Consider the following 25,938-nt stretch of genomic DNA (forward strand, 5'->3'; position numbering starts at 1 on the left):
TATCAACTCATATACGGCGGACATAACTGTTCAATAGCTGTTATATCACGTTGACGGAAGAGATTTCCATTACATATAAACCTTTCCATTTAAAAATATGGATAAGGAAATATCAGATGTCTTTCACGTAAATGCATGGTCAAAAATCGGGAACAAAATGTCCCATAACATGGATAACATCATAGATTGGCGCATTGATTTTCATTCGCCAAATGTATGGAAGCTTAATTTTGTTTGAAATCCTGAGACTAATATTTGCTTCGGTCTAGAGTTAAAAGTTGAAGACGATTTAATGATATTTGCTTCAGTCTAGAGTTAAAAGTTGAAGACGATTCAATGATATTTGCTTCAGTCTAGAGTTAAAAGTTGAAGACGATTCAATAATATTTGCTTCAGTCTAGAGTTAAAAGTTGAAGACGATTTAATGACTTTCTCAATCAGGCATTGTATTCATCCCATGTTTATGTTTCAGAAGTGATGCAAAACCATCGACAGGTTTCTTTTGGAATCCCACAGAGGTTACATTGTTAAATTTATTTAATCTCTGTTTCGATTGGCATAAAAATAACAATTTTGTGTACTTAAAAGAAACGAGATTCCAATGTAAACACGAGTTATTTGATCAGACCAATCTTGCTAATAGATTGAAACATTGTATGATTAATTAATTACACACTCTAGTTAAACGTTGTGGTCGAACCCGGCGTTTCCGCTACCTTAATATAAACAGACCTCGTGCTCCCTCCACTAAATCTATCTTAGCTGTGTCGTGGACAGCTAATGACATTGATAGAAGATTGGTTTTAGGATTGATCCATGTCTTAATCTGGCTGCAGACAAGAACGTTGAGACAAATGTAATCTTCTATAATACTAAACTAGGAGGCAGTTTTGTGTACGTGCCGAAACCATTTATTGCAACAACAAAAAAAAAAAAAACCCATTTAAAATGAAAACAACAATAATAGTTTGATCATGATATGTATATCATAAATATGTATATCATAACCTCGACTTGGCACTATTCCTCCCTTTAATGTAAAACAGAAAAAAATACTTATAATGAATATGCCGTAATACATTATAGATATGATATCTCTCTTTCTCTCCCCCCCCCTCTCTCTCTCTGTGTGTGTGTGGATAATTACTGAAAAACGCACTATGTAAATATAAGATATTGGGAATTTTTGCCAAAAATATACTACATTTGTACTCATAATTTTTTGTATTATTTGAGTTGGAAAATCCACAGTTTAGAAAAGGGTGGAGATGGAGTAGGGGCTGGTTGCTATTGGCACTTATCTCGAATTCTGCTATCAAGCTTTTAAAGAAAACATCGTTTTAAATTTTATGTTTGAGAATCAACAGGTTAAATTGGAATGAAGTAAGAAAATTACAAACAAACAAAAAACAAAAAAAAAGGGGGAAAGAAATCTACTTCACTTAGCTGCTAGCAATAAGTTTAGGTTTGCATAATGTATTCATTTACAAGATTTTCAACATAAGGGTACTATCCCTCTCTGCTCCAATCAAGTTAGGAAAGTGTTACATTTAGAAAAAAACAAAAAACAAGAAAATGATATGACTAAAGGATAAATCTTTGTTCACCATGTATTCCACTAAAGGGAACTACTGAATCTTAATACAAATAACGACATGTATTTGAAATTCTGTAAAATTCCCAGAAGAGAACAGGTAGCTCGAGATGAGATTTAATTGAAAAGTGCGCACTTGTCGTCAATGTAGTGTATAATTGAAATTAAAAAAAACCTTCAAATTTTTCATTAATATTTTTTTGATATGATATGAACATAAGATGTTTTTATTTGCATTCTGACGACAGAATTTATCAAGTGTTACTATCTAATATTTCAAATTAAATGCACTTATCGCTATAACATACATAGTGTGGGTTTTGGGAGGAAAATTACGTAGGGTTTCTTAGAGGGTGAAAGTTGGGGTTAAGTGAAATACGCTTAATGATTTTGTGTGGTGTTCTCTCCTATCGTCAAATACGAGGGCGAGTCAATAAGTAACCAGCCTAACTTATTTCCGGTTGAGATCCACCTCTTCTTTTTCAATGTAATGCCCTCTCGTGTGATGCACTTAGAACAACGATGTTCAAGTGCCATAAGCCTAGAACTGAATAAGAGTACCGCAAACGGTACAATATACGCCCGTCGGACAGTGAAATTCAACCTGTTTGACCTACTTCTACCCCTAGAGTACTGTAGGTCGTAGTATGCCAATCCAGCTGAAATGTTACCTGCACTTGTCTTCCTCCGAGAGGAAGCCTTTGACTAAATATCAGGGCAATATCTGTATCCGTAATGAAAAAAAAGCTCAGAAAACTGTCTGACCTATTTTTAGTCCAAAAGTAGGCCAAGGATGGACCAATCCTGCTGAAATGCAAACTGAATTTGTATTCCTCTGAGAGGAAGCCTTTGACTAAATATTAGGGCAATATCTGTATCCGTAATGAAAAAAAGCCTGGAAAACCGTTTGACCTATTTTTTCTCTCCAAAAAGTAGGTCAAGGATGGACCAATCCAGCTGAAATTCAAACTGAACTTGTATTCCTTTGAGAGGAAGCCTTTGATTAAATATCAGGGCAATATCTGTATCCGTAATGAAAAAAAACCAGGAAAACTTTGACCTATTCTTAGTCCTAATGTAGGTCACGAACGGATGGACCAATCCAGCTGAAATACAAACTGAACTCGTATTCAGGGCAATATCTATATCTGTAACGAAAAAAAGTCCGGAAAACGGTTTGACCTACTTATAGCCCTAAAGTAGGTCAAGGATGGACCAATCCAGCTGAAATGCAAACTCACTCTTACAATTCTTGAGGGAGATATTGTGACCAAATCTCAAAGTTGTACATGCATCCATTACGGAAAAAAGTTCGGAAAACATGACCCGGGACGGACGGACAGCGTAATAACATAATATGTCCCGTCTAATGACGGGCGTATAAAATGTCAGGGTCCTTTCCATTGACCCACTCCTCAACTGCTGTCACGACTTCTTCGTCAGACCGGAAATGACGTCTACGGATATCCTTTTTCAAGTTTGGGAATAGGAAGAAGTCACTAGGAGCTATGTCAGGCGAATAGGCAGGATGTGGTATTAATTCATACCCGTTTCACTATACAGCATCCATTGCAACTTTGCAAGTGTGGACTCTCGCGTTGTCCTGTTGTAGCAAAACACCTTTAGAGAGTTTACCTCGGCGTTTTTCACAGATGGCGGTTCTTAGATGGTCCTGCGTGTTTGTATAGTACACTCCAGTTATTGTACTTCTCTCGAGTAAAAAGTCCAACATAATAACGCCTTTTGCGTCCTAAAATACTATGGCCATCACCTTGTCAACAGATGATTGTGTCTTGAACTTCTTTGGCCTCGGGGACCCAGGCCCTACCCACTGACGACTCTGAGCTTTATTCTCTGGCTCATAATAATGAACCCAAGTCTCATCTAGTCACCAGACGCAAAAGAAAATCCATCTTTTGACCTAAAACGCATCAACAAGGCGTTGCATACTGATTCTCTGGTTGCCATTTGCTCATCGCTAAGGGATTTGGGGACCCAACGGGCTGTTACATGTAGCTTGCGCACACCTAAAGAATCATGTAAGATTGTTGGGCTAATGAATGCGCTATTTCTTCCACCTGAATTCGTCTATCAGAGTAACTTTTTTACACATTTCTTATTCGGTGACATCCAGTGGGCGTGCAGACCTGGCTTCATCTTCTGAAGAAGATATTGTAACCAGGTATAAAACATGTATTGAAACAAGGCATGAAAATCGTGACCGTGTAGGTCAATTGGAAATGGGATTTTGATTGATTGTTTTGCTGTTTTCCGCGACACTCAACAATTTTTCATTTACCTGGTGGCGCCCAGTTTTTATTGGTGGAAGAGAGAACCCAGATAAAATGTATCTGGGAAAAGACCACCGAACTTTCTCACCGGTGTGAGCGAGATTCGAACCCGCGCCGATCAGAGTTGAGAGGCCGTGTGATTTTGAGCGCGATGCTCTAACCACTCGGCCACGGACGCTCCTCGAAATGGAATAGTACTTTTTGACTCGCCCTCATATGTTGTTATACCTTTTAGACCGTTTTGTCGGATTGTTCTCAGAGACTAGCCCATGGATTTTTCTAAAAACAAAGACTTACATTCTCTATTAACCATATAAAGATGTGTATATTTCTATCATGGCTGGACAATTCTACATCATTTTACAGTGTTTCTTCAACCTTACGCAGTTGATCATTTTTGTTTAATAGATTTTCCAATATCTTTTCTCACTGCACTGCATAGATTAAGAAGAGGGTATGGTAGAATTATTGTGTCCATAATGGCATTTGTCCGCCCGTCAGTCAGTGAATAATGACATTTGTCCGCCCGTCAGTCAGTAAATAATGACATTTGTCCGCCTGTCAGTCAGTGAATAATGACATTTATCCGTCCGTCTCTCAGTGAATAATGACATTTGTCCGCCCGTCTGTCAGTGAATAATGACATTTGTCCGCCCGTCAGTCAGTTAATAATGACATTTGTCCGCCCGTCAGTCAGTGAACAATGACATTTGTCCGCCCGTCAGTCAGTGAATAATGACATTTGTCCGCCCGTCAGTCAGTGAATAATGGCATTTGTCCGCCTGCCAATCAGTGAATAATGACATTTGTCCGCCCGTCAGTCCGTGAATAATGACATTTGTCCGCCCGTCAGTCAGTGAATATGGTTTTTTCCAGACATTAGTTCATTAATTTTCCCGAAAAATTGTACACTCCTTATTACACGATTGTACACTCCTTATTACACAATTGTACACTCCTTATTACACGATTGAAGTCAGCATTTCGCAAATCATATGGTCGTTATAACGATCTAGTTCGTTAACACAACCTATCATTGGGTCAAATGCTGTCTGACGTGTTTCATACCGATTGTTAGGCCGTTCTTGGCACACTGATTTTGACTACGGATAACTCCGTTTACCTGATCAGGATATAGGGCTCACGGCGGGTGTGACTGGTCGACAGGGGATGCTTACTCCTTTTGGCACATGATCCCACCTCTGGTGTGTCCAGGAATCCGTGTTTGCCCAACTATATATTTCGTGTTGCTTATAGGAGTTATGAGATTGATCACTGTTCGTTATCTTCACCTCTCACCATAATTATCCGTTGGAACAGTTAGTTATGCTTCGAGTTTGAGATATATTTGTGGTGATGATGAAATATTTTTACATATTTGGTTATTATCAAATATTTCGAATTTGGTATGTAGTGGGTACGCCTTTTTATTGCTAGTATTCTGGCACTATAAACAGGCGTTTTAAATCCCCAATCAAAGCATGTGCGAAGTTTCAGAATTTAGTAGGAAAACAAAATAATGTTAATGGTAATATTTGTTTCTGCAAACTAATCAGTGTATCAATTAATGACTAGAACTCCATTTCGAGGCTTTTTGATCTCGCGTGATGTGTTGCCATTTAGTGTGCAAGATGTCCATCAGCTTATGAGAATTCCTTGTTTAAAAGGAGGTTGAAGAAAGACATGATGCAATTTTAAAAGATTATTATCTTTTACATGATATTTTGCCGTCCCTTTTCAAGGCTATATAGAAGACTTCACTAAATAAATGAAGCGATCGCGGGATCGCCATGGATGGAAAATACGGTTGAAAGAAAAAGATATTGCATTAAGCTAATTATCGTATTATAATTCTTCAGGTAGAAACGATTTTGACACAATAAAAAGCTTTCATCAATGTATTTTACATAACAAATTTCCACCTCCAAGACTGCTTCTTATGTATTCATCTCAGATGGATAGAATTAGAATTTATCTTGAAGATCATGACGCAAGTTTGATATTTCAACACTCATTAATACAGATTGTCTTGTTAACTTCAATCTGTATAACATCTTATTTTAATATGTATTTCAAATGTCATCATATAAATCGTTCATTTGATGATTGCATGATTCTTCAAAGCAACGACTTTCTGTTTTTGGTACTTTCTGTTTCCTTACTTCCATGCAATTTACATGTAGGTGGCATGCTTTTAGACGGGGTGATTTCTAGGATTGTATAGTTTAAATAGCAAGATTTACTTGTTTTGCATCTTCGACATTTTGCGATGAAGAAAGCAGAATTTCCCAATCGGTAGTGACAGGCAATCTATTATGACAATTTTGCAGAATACTTTCGTAAGATAACCAAATTAACATTTCATCACGCGTCTATTCAGATAAAGAGATTATAGTTATGAGTAAAATTGGCGATGTTCTATATGTTTATTTAGATATATGAGTATGACATGTCCTTATATATACTACTTAATTAATGTTTACATGCTCTTGCAGAACGTCTTAAGTATGTAATCATAAAAATAAAAGTTGACGTCAAATGCCAATCCGACCAATTACGTCGAAGAATTTACAGAGCGTATCATGTTCATAAATGGCTATTCAGTGCCTGTCCCTGTTGACTGGCAATCATAGATAAGTCTAGAGAATGCGATATAACATGACACTTTCAGAAAAAGCGTTAAGTATTTCTTTTTTTAACATACATGTATCATTGCGCTAATGGTACCGAACGGATCAAAATGGTTAATTGATTATTTTACGTCCCGTCGATAATTTTTCACTCATATTAAGACGTCACCCGCCGTATGTACGACAAATTTAGACCAATGCTTAGCGCGCAGGACCGTAACAGTGAGGATTCTTTGTTCCTTTTTTTGCAATTCAATTTTGTTGTTCCCATTTAGAATATTTCCTTTATGTAAACACTACCAGCTGTAGGGAAGGTGCCACAAATTGACATACATATGTACATGTATGCATGGCGCTTGAGGCCGTAGCATTATGAGTTCTCTATAATGCCTACACAACCGTGACCTCTGTTTTAGAGTTCATATCCAAAAGACCATGATGACTTTCGTTTCTGATGCCGAACATTTGACAAAGGTCTTCTTTTAAAATGAATTTACGCGAAATCTAAAAACAAATGTCGAAATACAATTACAACATATAATTATGAGCTCGGGATCATCAAGTAGATTTAGACTTTTATTACAAAACATGGAACTATTTCAGAACTGTATACGATGTAAGGACATTTTTGTCAAGTTTTCTAAATTTTGTTTTTGCACCATCCAGTAAATTAAAAAGTGACAATATGACAGTATTCGGATTTTGACGAAGGTTCAAAATGTTTCACGATCCTGGGGTCAGGTCTTCAATTCTTTTGTGTCGTGAGTCTGTGTGTTACAATTGTCTCATCTCGTAAATACATGCGTATAGAAAGTTACAGCAAATAACGAAAAACCAACAAACCTTATTTGGTGCAATACGGCAACCTGTCCGAAACCACGTGATAAGCAACCGAATATGACATCAAAATACAATTGCATTATGTGCTAATAAGAATTACAACGTCATTTCAATGTTTTTATCCTATTTTGGCAGGAGGAGACATGACAGTGACGGTGCAACTAGACAATGAGGAATCCACGATTCGATTTATAGATCCCTCCAGGGAAGAGGTGAGAGATGTCTGTGGTCCTCGGATCCATCAAATAGATGTTAGATAGGACCACCTCTAGTGAGGTTGGTCGATGTCAGTGTCCTCGGATCCATCGAATAAATGTTAGATAGGACCACATCTAGTGAGGCTGGTCGACGTCAGTGGTCCTCGGATCCATCAAATAAATGTTAGATAGGACCACATCTAGTGAGGTTGGTCGACGTTTTTCTTGTACAGGAATTCCAGAGAATTCATGTGAAAGGCACTGATGCAACATGGTGCTTAAAATGTTTGATTAACTTTCCAATTTCCCTTTCAAATAAAATCAATTCGTCTTCCGCTACGTCATTGCAGCTAATTATAAATTCTCCCGCAATATGACGTACAAAAATAGTAAGTTTGGATTGTTACGCTGAAGATAGGATTGAGATAATTTGCAAGTGAAAAGAACGCTTACGTACTATTGATTATCAACTGAAATTTTGCATTTTCTTGTGAGCTGTCTGAAAGTTTTGTAATAGTTGTAGATACTTAAGCTTATTTGATTGATAAGGAATAAGCACCGTTTGTGGGAATTTGATCTATCAACTTGTAACGAAGACAATGTTTCCTCTTCATCTGTAGATCACCCAGCAAAATAGAAACTTTCATCTTCTAAAAATATATCAGTATCATTTTTACGTTTTCTTTATGCTTTTCCGAGTTCTGAAAAAAACACCTTTACTTATATAACTGTTGCATCATGTCTACCATGGCGAGATGGAAATACATGTAAGGGTTATGAGCGAATCGAAATGTGAAAATTTTTAGTTACTGTTAAAACACAAAAGAACTATAAGAATATTAGTCGTTTGCTGTACATATCTTATTTCAAAACATTCAAGCATATTCTCAGATTCACAAATAAGGAGGGATCGAAGATTAAAGTATTCTTCAAGCTCTTAGTCAGCGTTATGGAAAATGCGAGCCCTTTTTTTCCTTTTGTCAGTAATACTTATTCTGTGGTTTTCAATAAGGTATCTACAACAGCTTCCTCCTCCGTACATTTTTTTTTCTAATTGAAAGAGACAGCATCTAATGCTATACAGCAGAAAATTGCCTTAATAACACCTTTTATTTTCGATATTAATATGAACATAAAGGCATCTGTCTCAGCAAGACTGTTTCACGAAAGACCATTTCTCAAAATTACTCGCCGAACATGATTTCCACTTACAGTATTTTACCATGGAGAGCCCCCAGCCTGCTGTGGCCTTGACCCACTCCACCACTGTATCAGATATTTTTCACTTGTATTTGTTCATCAGTTTTGCTTAATACTCTGTAAGCATTCACTCCCAGCATTTAGAACGACTTTGAGACGACTGTACTCGCCAGACTCTAGACACCATTTCAATCATCATGATGGTGATGGTCTACAACAGAACATTAACATCATCGTTCATCAGTCGTCACCGTCACCGTATTTCTTGGTTTTACGGCTGGCGACGATAGGTGCTGTGATGGTCAACAGTTACAGTATACAATCAAGGCAACAGAAACAACACTCTGGTTCTCATGCAATGTCAAGATTTAAATCGTTCTTCCGAAAAATGAGTGAACCAGGATTCTAATTGATTCTTAAATACTAATTCTAGAGTGTTAATTCCTTTTCATATCCAGATACGTATTACCCGTCCGATTTTGGTGTTACGTTTGCTCAAACAATACATTCAAATCATTTACCCTCTTGTCTCTACAGAGTCGACTGCGGTGTGATTGAAATTGACACGGTCTTTCTGAAGATGTAAATTTCAATTATTTCACACTACAAGCGATTGTAATCTTCAAAATATGAGATCGATGGAAAGTAACAGTGAATCAGGCCGGGTAGTATTTACATTCGCTATATGAACGTAATGATTTTGAATTTGTTTATCTCATCCTATACATGGTGTCCGGGCAGCACACTCGCTTCCTTTATTGGAAGTGGTTGTATGTGAGAGGGTATGGTGGTCGCTCGATTGAACAAGTACATTTTCTCCAGTTTCTCGAGTTTTCGTGGGTTATACTGGTTGTACAATCTTCGCTAAATTCAGATTTATGAATTTTATATAATTTTTGTTGTTGTTGTTTGAAAATTTAAAATAAATTGTGATTGGTTAGAAGTGATTGGATTTGAGGAAAGATTCAAAACTGACACCATTTGAAAAATATGTGTGTGTGTGTGTGTGTGTGCATATGTGTGTGTGAGGTGCCCATTTTTTACAAAGTGGGTGGTGACAGCCCATTTTTGTCACTTTCTATAGCCCAGTGGTATTTGATTGCTCTATTTCCAAAGTTATGAAAGATGTAAGTCAAATCAATATGCTACTTATTTGCAAATGTTTAACAGAATATCATATTCTTCAGGACTGGATGATCAGAGTGTAACAGCTTTTTATAATTTAAGGTTGATCGATCCTCATGTGACGTCATAGGTTTTTGCAAAAATCTTGATAAATTAAACTTTGCGCATGATAGAAATATATCTTTCTGAGAAATATGATTCACTGGATATAATAAAAAATCTGGTAAACTATTAATACTGAAAAAGTTTATATTTTCCATAGATAATCAATTATTTATGATTTAAAAAATGTTGTCAAGGGCAATAACTCCTATGCTGGTATTTCCTCAACTGGATGTATATTATACATTGGTTTCCCTAATATCCTTGATTAATCTATACATATTTATGAATTAGCAGTTTTTTAAAACTGTTGATATTTAAATTCTGTCATTTCAACAAGCTTTTATCTATTTTTATTATTCTGTTTAACGAAAATGTGTGATTTTCTGATGTTGATATATACTTCAGGTTTTTGTATGTCTGACATCTTTGAAAAGGTGGCAACATATACAGTTTCTTTGGTTATTAATTAAATTAAACTATATTGAGTAGAAATTAATAAAGTTTTTCCACTTTTAACCATTAATATTGATAAGTCACATGAGGATGGAGCTACCTTAACACGTAATGTCTTTACAAAATGTTTACGCAAACTAATACGTGTACCGTACTTGCCACTTTCCTGTGTACTTACCACAATCGATTCCCACGATAATTATCCCTCAGGCGAGGGTTGCATGCAACTTACAACAGAGATGTGCTGATTATAAAGTAATCTAGTTGTCTATTGCGTGTAACGAATTTCTTAAGAAAACCTTTACTGCTAATTAATCAAAGATTCGATATGCTCTTCGTATAGTAACGATCTATAATGTTGATATCGATCAAATACCGCACCCAATTCTTTCCATGATTTACACATGGAACACAATTAGTGATTGCAAGAAAGCAAAAGGGTAGATACATTTCATTAGGTTCCATTCTCCATTATTGTATCTATAACGTAATATCACAAAAGAGAGATGACTCCGTTTGCCTGGTTAGAATGTGGGGTTCGCGGCGGGTGTGACCGGTCGGCAGGGGATGCTTGCTCCTCCTGGGCACCTGGTCCAACCTCTGGTGTGTCCGGGGGTCCGTGTTTGCCCAACTATCTATTTTGTATTGCTTATAGGAGTTATGAGATTGATCACTGTTCGTTATTTCACCTTTCATAAGGCTCCCATTTTTACTTCAACCTCAAAATGAAACACGGACCCCTAGACTCACTAGAGGTGGGATAGGAATAAGCATCCCCTGTCGCCCGGTCATATTCGTCGTAATCCCTACATCTTGATAGGGTAAACGGAGTTATCCGTAGTCAAAATTAGTGTGCCAAGAACGGCCTAACCATTGGTATGAAACATGTCAGACAGCATTTGGCCCAATGATAGGTTGTATTGGCAAACTAAATTGTTATAACGACCATAGAATTTGCGAAATGCTGACTTTAAACGAGACTGTTGAAACCCCTGCACCATCAACTTGTTTGTCAGTAATCTCGGTTGAGATTCGGCTCGGCTGAATATTTAGACTGACGCCTTCACCGAATCTCGGAGCAGTCCTTCATAATTCATGTCCGGAAATACTTTCAGCTTCGACCTGTTTTAGCAATTTTAAAATGTGCACTTCGGTGACACTGCTGTTCGCTTCAAATCAGTTAGTTGACCATTAAACCAAATCTGTATCACTATTAATACTATATTACTTACCGTCTACGTATGTAAATTCCTTAAAATAAACCATCACTAATTTTCCCGTTCAAATGAAGACTTCTATGGCGCAATATTTTATCTCCCAAAATTGAAGAGTTCCTATAGTTTGTTTTTTAAATTAGCGAAATGCAAATAGGTATGTAGAGATACAATGTATCAGTAACTAGATAAAGCAGACTATAGGAACTCTTCAATTACAAGAGATAAAATATTGTGCCATGGAAGTTTTCATTTGAACGAAAAATTTAGTGCCTATTTTCATTTTGGGATTTTTATACCTAAACGCTAAGCAATACAACATTAATAGTGATAGACAGTTAGTTTGATAGTCAAATCACTTATCTGAAGCGAACAGCAGTGTCACATAAGAGCGCATTAATTGCTAGAACCGGCTGAAGCTGAAAGTAAATTTCCAGACATGAATTATGAAGGACTGCTCCGAGATTCGGTGAAGGTATCAGTCCAAATATTCAGCAGAGCCGAATCTCAACCGAGATTAGTTTGTCAGTAGCCTGTTTCGATTTAAAAACTGATCATACGCAGAACAAGCTCTTGCGTATCGAATCAGTTGAGAGATATAAACACCATATGGAGGTGGTTATGGAATATTGCTACATAAATATGGGAAGTTAACGATGGAGAAGCTGAAATCATCCCGTTTGTCATAAAGTTGAGTTCAGGGGGATCTATAGAAACGACATACGAATGAAAATTATTGTAAATAGATAAAACGTCGTCGATATATCTTAATGTAGCATTGAAGGCCACAGCAAGAGTTTTTTCTTCGCATATATTAGTTTTTGAATACATTTTGCTTCATATGAATATAAAAACGGGTCAGCTAACAAAGGAGTACAATTCGTGCCCATGGTAATTCCAACAGACAAACTAAATACCGTGAAACTTAGTCAAAATTGTTTCAAAATGATGCTTAGAGAAAATTATTTCACTTATGAAAATACAAGACTGCCATTTCAAGTGACATTCAAGTGACCATTTCAAACTTTCAGATCATCGGTAGTGTTATCTGTGTAAAGCCGTGTATTTTATTACAACAGTACCGTGTCATGCCTCATGAGTTTAATAGAAATAAAAATATCAAATACCTCTTTGTAATTTGTTGTTCTACGCTCTATCAACCTTAAAATTAAACAGTTAAATCTGAGTTAATTCATCATGTGGGGATTCCCCTGACGCGCGTGTGGCTATTTATAGACGCCTAACAATGTATAATTTATGCTCATCCGGAGCACCTCGAGCTTTTCATAAAAAAACACACCGTGTTTTCGCAACCTCTCACCAGAAGGCGCGCTACGCAAGCTTCACTTTCACCTCTGTTATCATCTCAAAAATAGTTCGGCTAACCACATGATCTCGATTGGACAAAATGGCGTCCTTGACCCCAACGAAAGATGTAAACATCGATTGTTTTGTGTGTTTTGGAAAAATGTAACAAGTTTTATACTCTCTGGACGCAAATGTTTGAAGGAAAAGTTTCAAGAGAAGTTGAGCGGAATAATCGACGTCAAGTTATACGAAGATTTGGTGAGAACGGATGCTTCAGTTTGTCGTAATTGTTTTTCAGAATTTCAACCGTAAGCGAATTTATACAAAAATACCACTACTCGGCACAATCATTTCTTCAATGTTCTATTCATAAACGGTGAGCTTTGTCGCCTCGTTCGGCATCTGGCAATGCCCTACAACGCTTCCGGTGTGCAGATCAAGAAAAATGTTGAAACTGGGGGATGAAACCACCGTTGCTACTGAAACAGCTTTATCAGAAACATTACCCTATATTCTAGAACATGGCTATGTGTCGAAGAGTATACCTGACCCACAAATCAACGCAGATACTGACCCTGTTTTGATGATCCTCGTGTTGTGGAGCGTAGCGTAACGCCCTCTGGTGAGAAATTGCGTGTTTTTGGTGAAAGGCCCGAGGTGTTCCGGACGAATTATATGTACCACACTATGTTTACTTTCTAAATAATCTTCTCGCTGTTTTCTTTTACATTTTCGCCTTTGATATTTTACAAATTGTAATGATTGGCATTTCCTCATGACCGCGCTGCAGGTGTAAACAATACACAAATGAAAACAGAACTACTTGATAAATATATGTAGTACGTCTATTTTAATGGCTGAGATAATATGACATGTCATACAACCTCATAACTACATACGTGCGATGATTTAATAGCGTTTTTACAAGATGAAAAAAAATGTCGTAATTCGGACCATACAACTTTAAGTTACAGGTAGAAACAGCTACTTAGAGAACTAGATTACATTATGTAAATTTATATATTCTTCCAAACAACAACAATTCTTAAAAACGTTTCTATAAATTTACCCGAAATTTGGAATTGGCTTGGCCAATGATTAAAAATTATCTATAAGCCCCAGTTTTTAAAAGTTCCATTTCATATTTTAAGGCAAGATTTTGCAACTTACAGTGAAAGTGCAATTTTCAAAATTGAATTTACTCTTAACATTTTCTTTTGAGCTCTAAAATTCTATCAGATGAATTTTTCCGTATATCAAGTGTAAACAAGTCATTGTTTATTTTCAATATGTTAGCATTCTATATTGTTAGAAGACACGAGTATGCATTTCACTGATGTAATGATTGGTTTGTTTTGCTAATGTATTGGCACCAAGAGACAAATCGAGTTTATGCATATAAATCGTAAGTAAATTTTAAGTGCAAAAAGGTCAAGTTCAGCACACCCGTAGCTCAAAAATTATACTTCTAAATAAATTGACAATGTCATAGATCTCGGGTGCGAACCTCTTTAATATTGATTGTGTGACTCTCCTGTCAACTTAGATCCGTCATAAACATGATTTGGTTTAATAAAACGATGATCTACAATTTTGTCCATGCTGAATTTTCAAAAATGGGGGACATGTAAGTCTTTTACCCCATCTTCTCTTTCAGAACAATTGTGTCTTTAATGTGATATTGCTTGTAATTGTCCATCAAAACAACCACCACATAATATTAACCTTACTTTACAGTTCGAGAAGTATCAAAAACACACACACAAATTAAGGGCACATTTTATATTCATGAAAGATAAGAACACATTTCAGACATTCTTTATTGTAATGTATCAAAGCGTCACATTAAGCCTATCAATATTTCTTAGCTCCTTCTTGGATATGCTTGAAAACTTTGTCTGTCTCGGCATGCTATGTACAAACTTGTCTTCAGTGGTGAAGGAAAAACTCTTGCGTTACGCATTGAATCGGAAGACATTTTGAATGTATTTACACCAGAACGTACATAGCATGTTATAAATAATCTCCCCTACATTTCTGCCATCTGCTTTAATTAGGTAATTGGTTTGATATGGTACTTATATTTATAAATATACTCCGCAGTACAATTCCCCCTTTAACTCAGGATGTTCCATTATACTTCCCAGCAAGAACTGACCGTTTCATGACGTCAATTCCATTTTAAAGTATAGTGAAAGGCAAATGGCAATAAATTTACATTTTGCCAATATTGCTGAACCAAATTGTCATGTTCATTGTCACTGTTCACAGGAAGACGTGATCGAGAGTGAGGTGGACGCGTACTTGGTCGTCTTCTCTGTCAATGACCGCTCGACATTCGAGATGGCGGTGGAGACTTTGTATCAGATACGTCACGAGCTTTGCTCCCAGAAAGCAGTCATCCTGGTGGCAAACAAAATTGATATTGTTCGGAAGAGAGTTATTTCTTCGGAAGGTATGTCGTCTAGGGAATGACACAAATTAATTATAAAGGAATCTCGCATTTCATCTGAGCATGTTCAGAAATAAACATTACTGAAACATTTCTATTTTGTCCTCAAAATATCTCATAGTCATGCTTTGAATTGAATTCAATTCCTGAATACTGTAACTATATACAAGCACATAATACCATTTACTAATTGTCCAGGAAGCGAAAGAATTGTAGGAAATGGAGGAGGCTTCTTTGTCTTCCGGATTATACAGTTGCGTGATCTTAACGTTTTCTTTTATCTTTTAGACGTCCGAATAATTAAATTCCTTACTGCGAGAGGAGTCTTTGAAGTGAATACTTTTATCATAGAGAGAAAAATCAACCAACTTTTTATTAGGTCACCTGAGTAAACTCAGGTGACCTATTGTAATTGATTGTCGTCCGTTAACAATTGAACATTTTTAACTTCTTTTTGATAACTACTATTCCAATTCTTTTCAAATTTGGTATAAGGCATCTTTAATTGGAATAAGGAGGATATAAATTGTAAATTTCAGGATTCCTTTACCCTTGGGACCTTAGGAGCGGGGTAATAACTGCCCAATTTTCAAAACCTTCTCTACAACCGCACATGTGTAAGAAAAACTAAATGCATAGTTATGTAGATCAGGAAGGCATTTACCAAAATTGTAAATTTCATGATCCCTGGGGTAGGGGTTCTGCCCCCGAGGTGGGGCCAAACTTGGTATATAGTGTTTATGTGGAAAACATTTAAATAACATCTTCTTTAGTGCTATTGATACTAAATTGAAACTAAATGGATATTTAGACAGAGCAGGTAGTCTTTCGCCAAAATTGTAAAGTTGATGATCCCAGGAGTAGGGGTTTTGGTATTACGGTTGGGCCAAAATGGTCAGTTATTAAATGTGTGAGCAATAGAATTTTTAACTTCTTGATAACTGTCATTCCAATTCTTTTCAAATTTGGTTTAAAGCATCTTTCGAACAAGGGGGACATAAATTGTAAATTTCAGGATTCCTGCACCCCTGGGGCCTTAGGGGCGGGGCAAAAATTGCCCAATTTCAAAAATCTTCTTCCCTACAACCGCACATGTTCAAGAAAAAATAAATGCATAGTGATGTAAAGCAAGAAGGCTTCTACCAAAGTTGTATATTTCATGATCCACGAGGAAGGGGTTCTGACCCCAGGGTGGGGCCAAACTTGGTATATAGTGTTTATATGTAAAACATTTAAAAATAACATCTTCTTTAGTGTCATTGGTACTAAATTGATACAGAGCAGGTAGTCCTTTACCAAAATTGTAAATTTGATGATTCCCGGGATAGGGGTTCTGAACCCAAGGGGGGGGGGGGTGAAGGGTCAAACTTCATATATAGTATTTATGTGCAAGTTTGCTGATACTGCATGAAATATAAATGCATACTTAAGAATAGCAGAAAAGGATATACTAAAAATGGTGAATTTCACAACCCAGGGTTTTGACTCTAGGATGGGCACCAAGTTAGTCATATCTTTTAATGTTAATACACCTATTATATTATGAAAGGTGAAGCCTTTCATCAGTGTATGCACTTTTCAAGTTTTAAGAACACATCTTGTTTTATACTGTTGCTGAACATTAGAATTTAGCTTAGATATTTAAAACAGGAAATATTTTTCTAGATTCCATAGCCCTTGGAAGTAATGATACTTTTTCACCAGTACTCAGGTGACCAATAAGGCCTGTGGGCCTCTTGTTTGATTTTTAATGGTTTTAGTAGTGGATTTCATAGTAAATTTTCTTTTCTTTCTCTGGTCTTTACGCATAGCATACCGTTCTAGTTGCTAAGAATGCAATGCTTTGAACAAGTCCTTAGACTACCACACCTCTCATTTGTTACATGTAACACAGAACAGTTTTTTGATCACCTGAGTCACTCAGGTGACCTATCGCCATTGATCTTCGTCCGTCGTCGTGCGATGTCGGTTAACAATTTTACACATCTAACTTCTTCATGAAAACTACAAGGCCAATTGTTACCATTTGTGGTGCCAAACATCTCGAGGATAAAAGGAATATGAATTGTTAAAATTTTGCCTTTAACACTCCTGGGGCCTCATGGGTAGGCCAAAATATGCTAAAAGGCCATAATCCCCCCCAAGCTATTCTTCTCTATTGGTACACATGTGTGAGAAAAACTAAATCCATGGCTATGATGTCTATGAAGCCCTCTATCAATATTTGAAATTCATGGCCCTTGGGTCAGGGGTTTATGTCCTAGGACGGGACCAATATGGTCATATAGTGAACATGTATTAAATCTTAGAAATCCTTCTCTACTTCCATACACATTTGATACAAACTAAATGCATGATTGTAATGTCCATTAAGAGCTCTACCTAAATTGTGAAACTCATGGCATCTGGGTCAGGCCCCAGGGTGGAACCAATTTGGCCATATTGTGAAAATGTGATTAAATCTAAACAAAAAAAAACAACAAAAAAACACCACCAAAAACTTCTCTACTCCCATATATATTTTAGAATAACTAAATGCATGAGTATGATGTCCATGAAGCTCTCTACCTGAATTGTGAAATCCGTGGTCCCTGGGTCAGGGGTTAAGGCTTTTAGGCAGGACCAATGATATAGCCGCATAATGAAAATGTATTTAAAAAATTAGGGAATGTTAAAATGATTTATATGATTCAAATTTCCATTTTTCTTCTTCTGTAATTGAATAGGAATTGTATGTATTTTGAAACGTCATAAACATTGATTGGTTGATTGTATCTTGTTTAATTGTTTAACGTCCCTCTCGAGAATTTTCACTCATATGGAGACGTCACCAATACCGATGAAGGGATTCAAATTTAGGCCTACATGTACACTTGGCACTTACGGCCATTGAGCAGTGAGGGTTCTTTAGCGTGCCACACCTACTGTGACACGGGACATCAGTTTTTAAGGTCACCTCCGAGGACTCGTGACATTTACACCTGATGCCGAGCGTTTGGCAATAGAACTGTCTCTACCAGTTTTAACGAATTAGGCTTGTCGCAGCTAGGATTCGAACCCGGAACTTCCGCATGCTGGTGAACGCTGTACCTCTAGACCATCGCGTATATAAGACTCCATAATGAGGTTTATATGCAAGTATGAGACTCCCTGTGTGGGCTAATTACTGACACCCAGGTTAACGTTAAGACCCGTGGGCCTCTTATCAACAACAATGGTGGACAGTGGAAAATGTAAGTAGAATAAAATCCGATTGATTGATTGTTTTACGTCCCGTCGCGTTTACGTCCCGTTTTTGTCTGATATTGAGACGTCACCAGTTGTAGGTGAAGTACGACAAATTTAAACCAACGCTTAACACTCAGGGCTGTAGTAATGAGGGTTCTCTATCGTGCCTACACCTGCCGCGACACCGTAACTCCATTTTTAAAGTCATATCCGATAGACCACCCGTGATTCTCACTTCTAAATGCCGAGTGTTTGGCGAAGGAGCAATCACTACCTATTTTAACGTCTTTTAAAAGTTGGACGCGGTCATGGCACGAGCTGGGCTCGAACTCACGACCTCCCGGTTGCGAAGCGAACTCTTTACCACTGAACTACTGCGACTGGTGGTAAAATCTGAAATTTACTGTGGATATGCGGTGGCAAATTTATCGTACATTATCAAAAAAATTCAGTTTTGCTGTTTCTTAATTCATTACATTGTTGGAATTCGAAATTTGTGGGATAAGGATCCAGGAAACCTGAGCCTAGCCAAAGGGTTTTCGGTCCACTCCCCTCCCCAGAAATGAACATTTAAAATTTATGGGGAGCGGAGTGGACCGAAAACGCTTGACTAACAAAGATGGAGTCTCTAAGGAAAAAATACGATATTACAGTATTCATCACATCGAACCACACTCTAATCTGATTCCATGTCTTGAAATGCCGTGTAAGCTGACTGATGGTAGTTTTTGGTGAATTAGATGATAACATAAAACTGAACACTCTCCAAGATGAAATTGCCATTTATTATAAAGAACATACAACTAAATACAAAGAGATCGGGCATCAAACTGTATAGAGAGATTATATAAGTAAAACATCAATTGTCTAGTACTAGTGACTAGTTATTGGTTCAATAACAGTTTTCTTTTCACTACCCACGGTATAATTATTCATGATAAGAGATGAACAATATAAAGGACAATGTGCTTCTGCCTACATCATTATTTCGCCAGTCTAGTAATAAAATGATGTGTTGCATGCTTTGAGTTATTGACCTCTTCCATTGTGATAATTTTCAAAGAATGATGAATATTTGTTTCACATGTATGTACACGAATGTATGTAGCACACTGATTTTACGCCAGAGCACTACACAGTTAGATGTTGTCTTAGAGCACTACACAGTTAGATGTTGTCTTAGAGCACTACACAGTTAGATGTTGTCTTAGAGCACTACACAGTTAGATGTTGTCTTAGGTGTTCAAACGTGTGATTCTACTGCCACACTCTTCTCACATTATATTGTGGAGTTAGGGTTCTTTTCTTTGATCCTTGCATTTTCTGTAAAATCACCTCCCTCTACAGCACTGTAAAGAATATTTTCTCAGGGGCTCGGTTGTCAGATATTTAAGTTTTGTATTGTGTTCCCGAATAATGAAGATTTGCATTATTTGTTCCCGAATGATAAATTATATAGATAAAATCCACCACAAAAAATTCGCTTTTTTTTTCGTCGTTTGAAAACCACTGTGTGTTGTATCCTAGCACCTAAAATTGTGAATTCTCATATACATATAAACAGTTTAGGGCAATTTATATAACGACAGCTAAAAGATGCTAAGTAACATTACAAATACAAAACCGTCACAAGGAAATCAAAACTTACTTGATTTTAATCCATTTTCAACATGCCCCTGTCCCGGGTTTAAATCACAACTCTGATTACGTCAGCCTGCTTTCTATTAACTAGTCCCCTATTGTGACAGCTCCCAAGACCAGTTAACGTAAACCCGGGACAGGGGACATGTTGAAAATAGATTAAAATCAAGTAAGTTTTGATTTCCTTGTGACGGTTTTGTGCATTGTTGTTAAATGTTTGAAAACAAGTTGTCTATTGCGTAAATCCAGGCACATCTAAGTCGAAACGGAAACACCGGTCGAAGCATAAACCGTTACCGACTCCGGCATTTACACGTTTTCCAGAATCAAAATATGAATGCTTGCGAAGAGAAGTCGATGAAGGCTATGCTTCTCGACTTCTCTAAAGAGAATAGTGGTTCTGTAGTGATAGCCTAATGGTTAGGATGCTCGCTTCGCAACCGGGATGCTCGTAGATTCTCGTGCCGTGTTCATCTTAAGACGTTTAACGCAGGCAGCCTTCGACAAGCGCTCAGCAATAGTAATAAAAGTCATATTCTGATACGATCTATAAAATGGAGGTCGTGGTAGGCGTTGGCACGTTGGAGAACTTTCATTCTTACGACCGTGACATGCGCCATGCATACGTCAAAACGTGTGGCATTTCACCTGAAGCTGATGACGTCGCTAAATAAACGACATAAAACTACAAACGCCTATCAGAATCGATTCAAAGATGATTTTTAAAAGCGTAATAATGCGTATCAAAAGCGTAATAACGCGAAGTAAAGGCGTCACACACACACACACACAGAGAGAGAGAGAGAGAGAGAGAGAGAGAGAGAGAGAGAAAGAGAGAGAGAGAGGGAGGATAAAACTCTACGTTTCACCCCAACCCACAATGAATATATTCTACATTTAGTTTTCATATATACAAACCACGCAAAGTTCTTTTGCTTCCGTGGCTTCTCCCAGGCCCTATTGTTCAATATCAACTTCGTGTGCACATTCATCTGTACATATCTGTTCTAACGAGATAATTGGTTGAATTTATTGCAGGCAAATGACCGATTTGGGCTCTTGGGAGCCTGTTTGTTAATGATAAGGTATCGACATCCCTGTTGCCATAATGCCATGAGAATTTTTCGAAGTTGAATAATAAAACAGAAATGATTTCTTACATTTCAATTTTATTGCAGAAGCTCGAGCGGCCGCAAATCAGTACGACTGTAAATATGCGGAAACGTCGGCGGCGCTGAATCATCACGTGGATGAACTGCTTGTGGGCGTGCTCAGTCAGATCCGACTCAAACATGACCCTGAAGCAGTCGAAGAACATGAAGCGCACAAAACCCATAAGGAACATCGGAAAGGCTCCTTCCGAATCGCCAAAGGAATTCTTACTAAGCTGTTCAGAAAACACAGTAAAAAGGACAAGTCATGTGAAAACTTGTATGAGTTGTGACGTCAAAAGATGTTGTTTACATTCTGGTTGAAATAAATGGCACCTAGCATATAAAACAAATCGAGCTTTACACAAAAATCTTTTCCCATAATTGTCATGTAAGCGTAACTTCAATATCAGCGTGTTCGCTGTAATCGTGTTTTACTGTACGACCTGGGGAGAAACTCGGGTTTGTCTATAGTCGATTTCAAAAATATATTTTTAAATTGCCGAATACTGTAAACTTAATTTTCACATTTATTGAATAATGGAGAATTTTGGATTTTGATGAAACAATGGTCAATATCAAATGTATCGAATGAAAAGAAATGTTCATAATATTGATTGTTCTTGGAAGTCCTATTGACATCATTCAAAAATATCACGTGTACTAGAAAACAATTCTGGAACACTACGTAATACAAAAAATCATGATGAACATATCAGAAGTAAACCATTCCATCAAACTGAAGAGTCCCCTCCAAAGAATGGAAATCCGTTCCTTCTTACTGATAGCAGGTTACTGAACCGAAGAAGTAGAGCACCGATTGATGCTACGGAACACATCGTCAAACCGAGATTTCGGACGAATGTGTTCTTTTCTGGTATATTTCAGTATCTTCACACCTAACATTTTTAGATCCTCCAGCGCTGTTGAGTTCTTTTCTATTTCATTGTCATGGCATACGGGTTGAGTGAACCAAATGATATTGTGTTGAAGCTAGGGTTTTATTGTATAGGTATTGAATATCATATCTATCGTTAAAGATGTTTTTATGTCAAACAAAATAAATTATATTCGTATGTCTTTGCATGTTAATCTTTCATTTTATGCAGCAAACAGATCAAAATGCACGATGTCCAGAAACCAATGTGTATTTAAGTTCAAGGATTTTAAATCTGTACCCAATGTTGGTTGATTACGCTTGAGCATCGTAAATCTTCACATAATACCGATCTTTGGATAAAAATAACTTTTAACTCCGCCCACTCGGCGTCAATCAACTAGTTGGGAGGAATGATTCACTGTCTGACTTCTTTTTGTAACTTGAATGAAAATATAAATGTCAGCAATACATGTACATGTATATTCTCTAATTACCTAGCTGGGTAGCTCAGTAGGTTTACGTGTCGACATTTGATCTGTAATTTGTGCCCTCAAGTCTAGCAGAGGTTTTATTTTTCCCAGAGTACATTCTATTAAAATTATATTTTTTTCATTAAATGAGGTCAATTTGAAACTTTTCAATTTCAAACTATTATTGCATATATCCTCTACTTTCCATCCATATCAGATTTCTCGGGTATATTATTCCTCCTTAAATAGCCCCATTGGAATTAGAGAAGAGAAAAAATTGGAATAAAATATCACTACAGAACGAATGTGACGTCACGTAAAACAAACTGTTACAATGTGGAATTCGGTATATGAGAGGCGAAGATAACGTACAGTGATCAATCTCATAACTCTTACAAGCAATACAAAATAGAGAGTTGGGCAAACACGGACCCCTGGACACACCAGAGGTGAGATCAGCTGCCTAGGAGGGATAAACATCCCCTGTGTTATATATATAATAGCTCTGAAAAGACCATGACACTGTTGGTTATCTAAAACTAAAACATTTCGACGCAACCTGCGTCTTTATCAAGAGACATATATTACATAAACAAATGTCACATACTACTAGAAACGACAACTATTAATAATCCACATTAACAAGAATGATACACCGATATACTAAACTGAGAGAAATAGTTTTCTTAGTTGCACGCATGTCTACAGACGATGGTGTAGAGAGTTTGTACCATCGAGATGAGAATAAAAACATTTTACCAAAATCATAGAAATCACACAAAAATAGAGAGAAAACAACGTGCTTGTGAAATGAATTGATGTGAAGATAGTGATTTATAGTGATAATGTTAAAAAAAATATATCTGGTAATTCATACCATTGTGAATATGGAGCGCCAAATTAACATAAACTCAAATAATTGAAGATATCTTCAATTATTTGAAGATATCATCAATTCATTTGATGCGCGCAACAATTTAATTAAAGATCTCTTCAAATAATTAATGATATCTTCAATTCTGAATTATTGCGCGCATTAATTGAATTGATGAGAGCATTAATTCTTCAGCTGATTTGATGCGCACTTTAATTGAATTAATGATCTCTTCAAATGAATTAATGATATCAACAATTGAATTGATGCGCGCTACAATTCAATTGAAGAGAGCAATAATTGATATAATGCGCGCATTAAATCAATTGATGAGAGCAATAATTGAATTGATGCGCGCATTAATTCATTTGATGAGAGCAATAATTGATTTAATGCGCGGATTAATTCAATTATTGCTCTCTTCAATTGAATTAATGATATCTTTAATTCATTTGAAGAGAGCAATAATTCTTTTAGAGAGAGCAACTATATAATTAAAGATATCTTCAATTCAACATATCCACAATTGAATTAATGATATCTTTTATTGAATTGTTCTTCTCTTTAAAAGAATTGATGCGCGCATTAATTCCTTATACAAAAGCATTGTAAATGATTTAAAGATATCTTCAATTGAATTAAAGAGATCATCAAATTATTTATACTAAGCTCTAAATTAATTATTGCGAGCAATATTTCTACTAAATTGATGCTCTCATCAAATGAATTGAAGAGAGTAATAATTGAATTAATGCGCGCATCAAATCTATTATTGCTCTCATTAATTCAATTGATGCGCGCATTAATTCAATTGATGAGAGGAATAATTGAATTGAAGAGCGCATTAATTCATTTGATGAGAGCAATAATTGATTTAATGCGCGCATTAATTCAATTAAAGAGAGCAATAATTGAATTGATGATATCTTCAAATAATTGAAGATATCTTCAATTACTTGAGTTTATGTTAATTTGGCGCTCCATATGTGAAAGGTGAAGATAATGAACAGTGATCAATCTCATACCTGTAAGCAATACAAAATAGAGAGTTGGGCTAACACGGACCCCTGGACACTCCAGAGGTGAGATCAGGTGCCTAGGAGGAGTAAGCATCCCCTGTCGACCGGTCACACCCGCCGTGAGCCCTGTATCTTGATCGAATAATCACAATCAGTGTGTGTGTGAATTCGGATATGGTAAACAATGTCGACAACGAAAATATGATTACTGCAAGGACACGATTAATAAACAAATGAATCTTGCACTAAAATCACCAATCCAAAAGATGAGTGGGAAAGAAGTCTAGGAAAAATATACTGTACTAGTTTTCAAGGTCAATACATTTTCCTTTTTTCAAGGTCAAACAAATTAAATTGATTGATTAAATGTTATTAAACGTCCCTCACTAGAACCTTTCACTCATATGAAGGCATCATCACTGCCGGTGAAGGGCTGCAAAATTTAGGCCTATGATCAGCGCTTATGGCCATTGAGCAGGGAGGGATCTTTATCGTGCCACACCTGCTGTGACACGAGACCTCGGTTTTTACAGTCTCATCCGAAGGACCGCCCCATTTAGTCGCCTCTTACGACAAGCAAGGGGTACTGAGGACCCATTCTATTAAAGCCTCAATCTTGAAATTCTAATATCAAAATATAGAGAGCTATATAAATACATACTTATAACTATTTCAAATAATGTTTTATCATAGTTTAGAAGTCTATAGCTGATAAACTAGTTTTCAAGGTCAATACATTTTTCTTTATTTTCTTTTGTCAAGGTCAAACGAATTAAAAACTACAATCTCGAGACCAGAATATGAAAAAGAGATAGTTATATAAATCCGTACTTGTAATGCTTTCTAATAATGTTTTAACATACTTTGGAAGTCCTGAAGGTTAAACAATAGCCACAATTTTGGAAATACTCATTATGGCTTAAATAAGGAATTGAAAGTCAGAGGCTTGCAACGAGGGAGACAACGTGTATTTCCATCAATCGTACATCAGAGAATACCTCATCAGGTGAGTATTGACGATTAGACTGTGGAAACTGAATAACCTAAGGTTTTATCCTAGATTCGTGCGCGTGAAATCATTCAAATTGTTCATTCCACCTGGACGGAATGATTTCAAACGATGCATCGAGGATTTTTCTGTGCACTTTCTCTGTGACTGCATCGGTCCATATTGGGTTATGATCAATAACAACCACTTGCATGTCTTGCCAAGAGTGACCTTCTTTGTTGAAGTGTTCTACGTGTTTGGTCACGCGTTTGGTTTTG

The 25,938-nt window shown here is 36.7% G+C and overlaps 1 protein-coding gene across 1 annotated transcript in view; it reads left to right on the forward strand.

Moving 5' to 3' along the window:
- Nucleotides 1-22,509, forward strand: part of LOC125666243 (GTP-binding protein GEM-like) — a 43,153-nt gene extending 20,644 nt beyond the window's left edge. Inside the window, exons 4-6 of the mRNA XM_048899394.2 lie at nt 7,491-7,567; nt 15,229-15,412; nt 21,457-22,509. Of these exons, the coding sequence (XP_048755351.2) occupies nt 7,491-7,567; nt 15,229-15,412; nt 21,457-21,722 (527 nt within the window). The 3' untranslated portion in view covers nt 21,723-22,509. The remainder of the gene's footprint in view (nt 1-7,490; nt 7,568-15,228; nt 15,413-21,456) is intronic.
- The last annotated feature ends 3,429 nt before the right edge of the window (nt 22,510-25,938 follow it).

Source organism: Ostrea edulis, chromosome 1, assembly GCF_947568905.1.
Source record: "Ostrea edulis chromosome 1, xbOstEdul1.1, whole genome shotgun sequence".
NCBI classification, from domain to species: domain Eukaryota; kingdom Metazoa; phylum Mollusca; class Bivalvia; order Ostreida; family Ostreidae; genus Ostrea; species Ostrea edulis.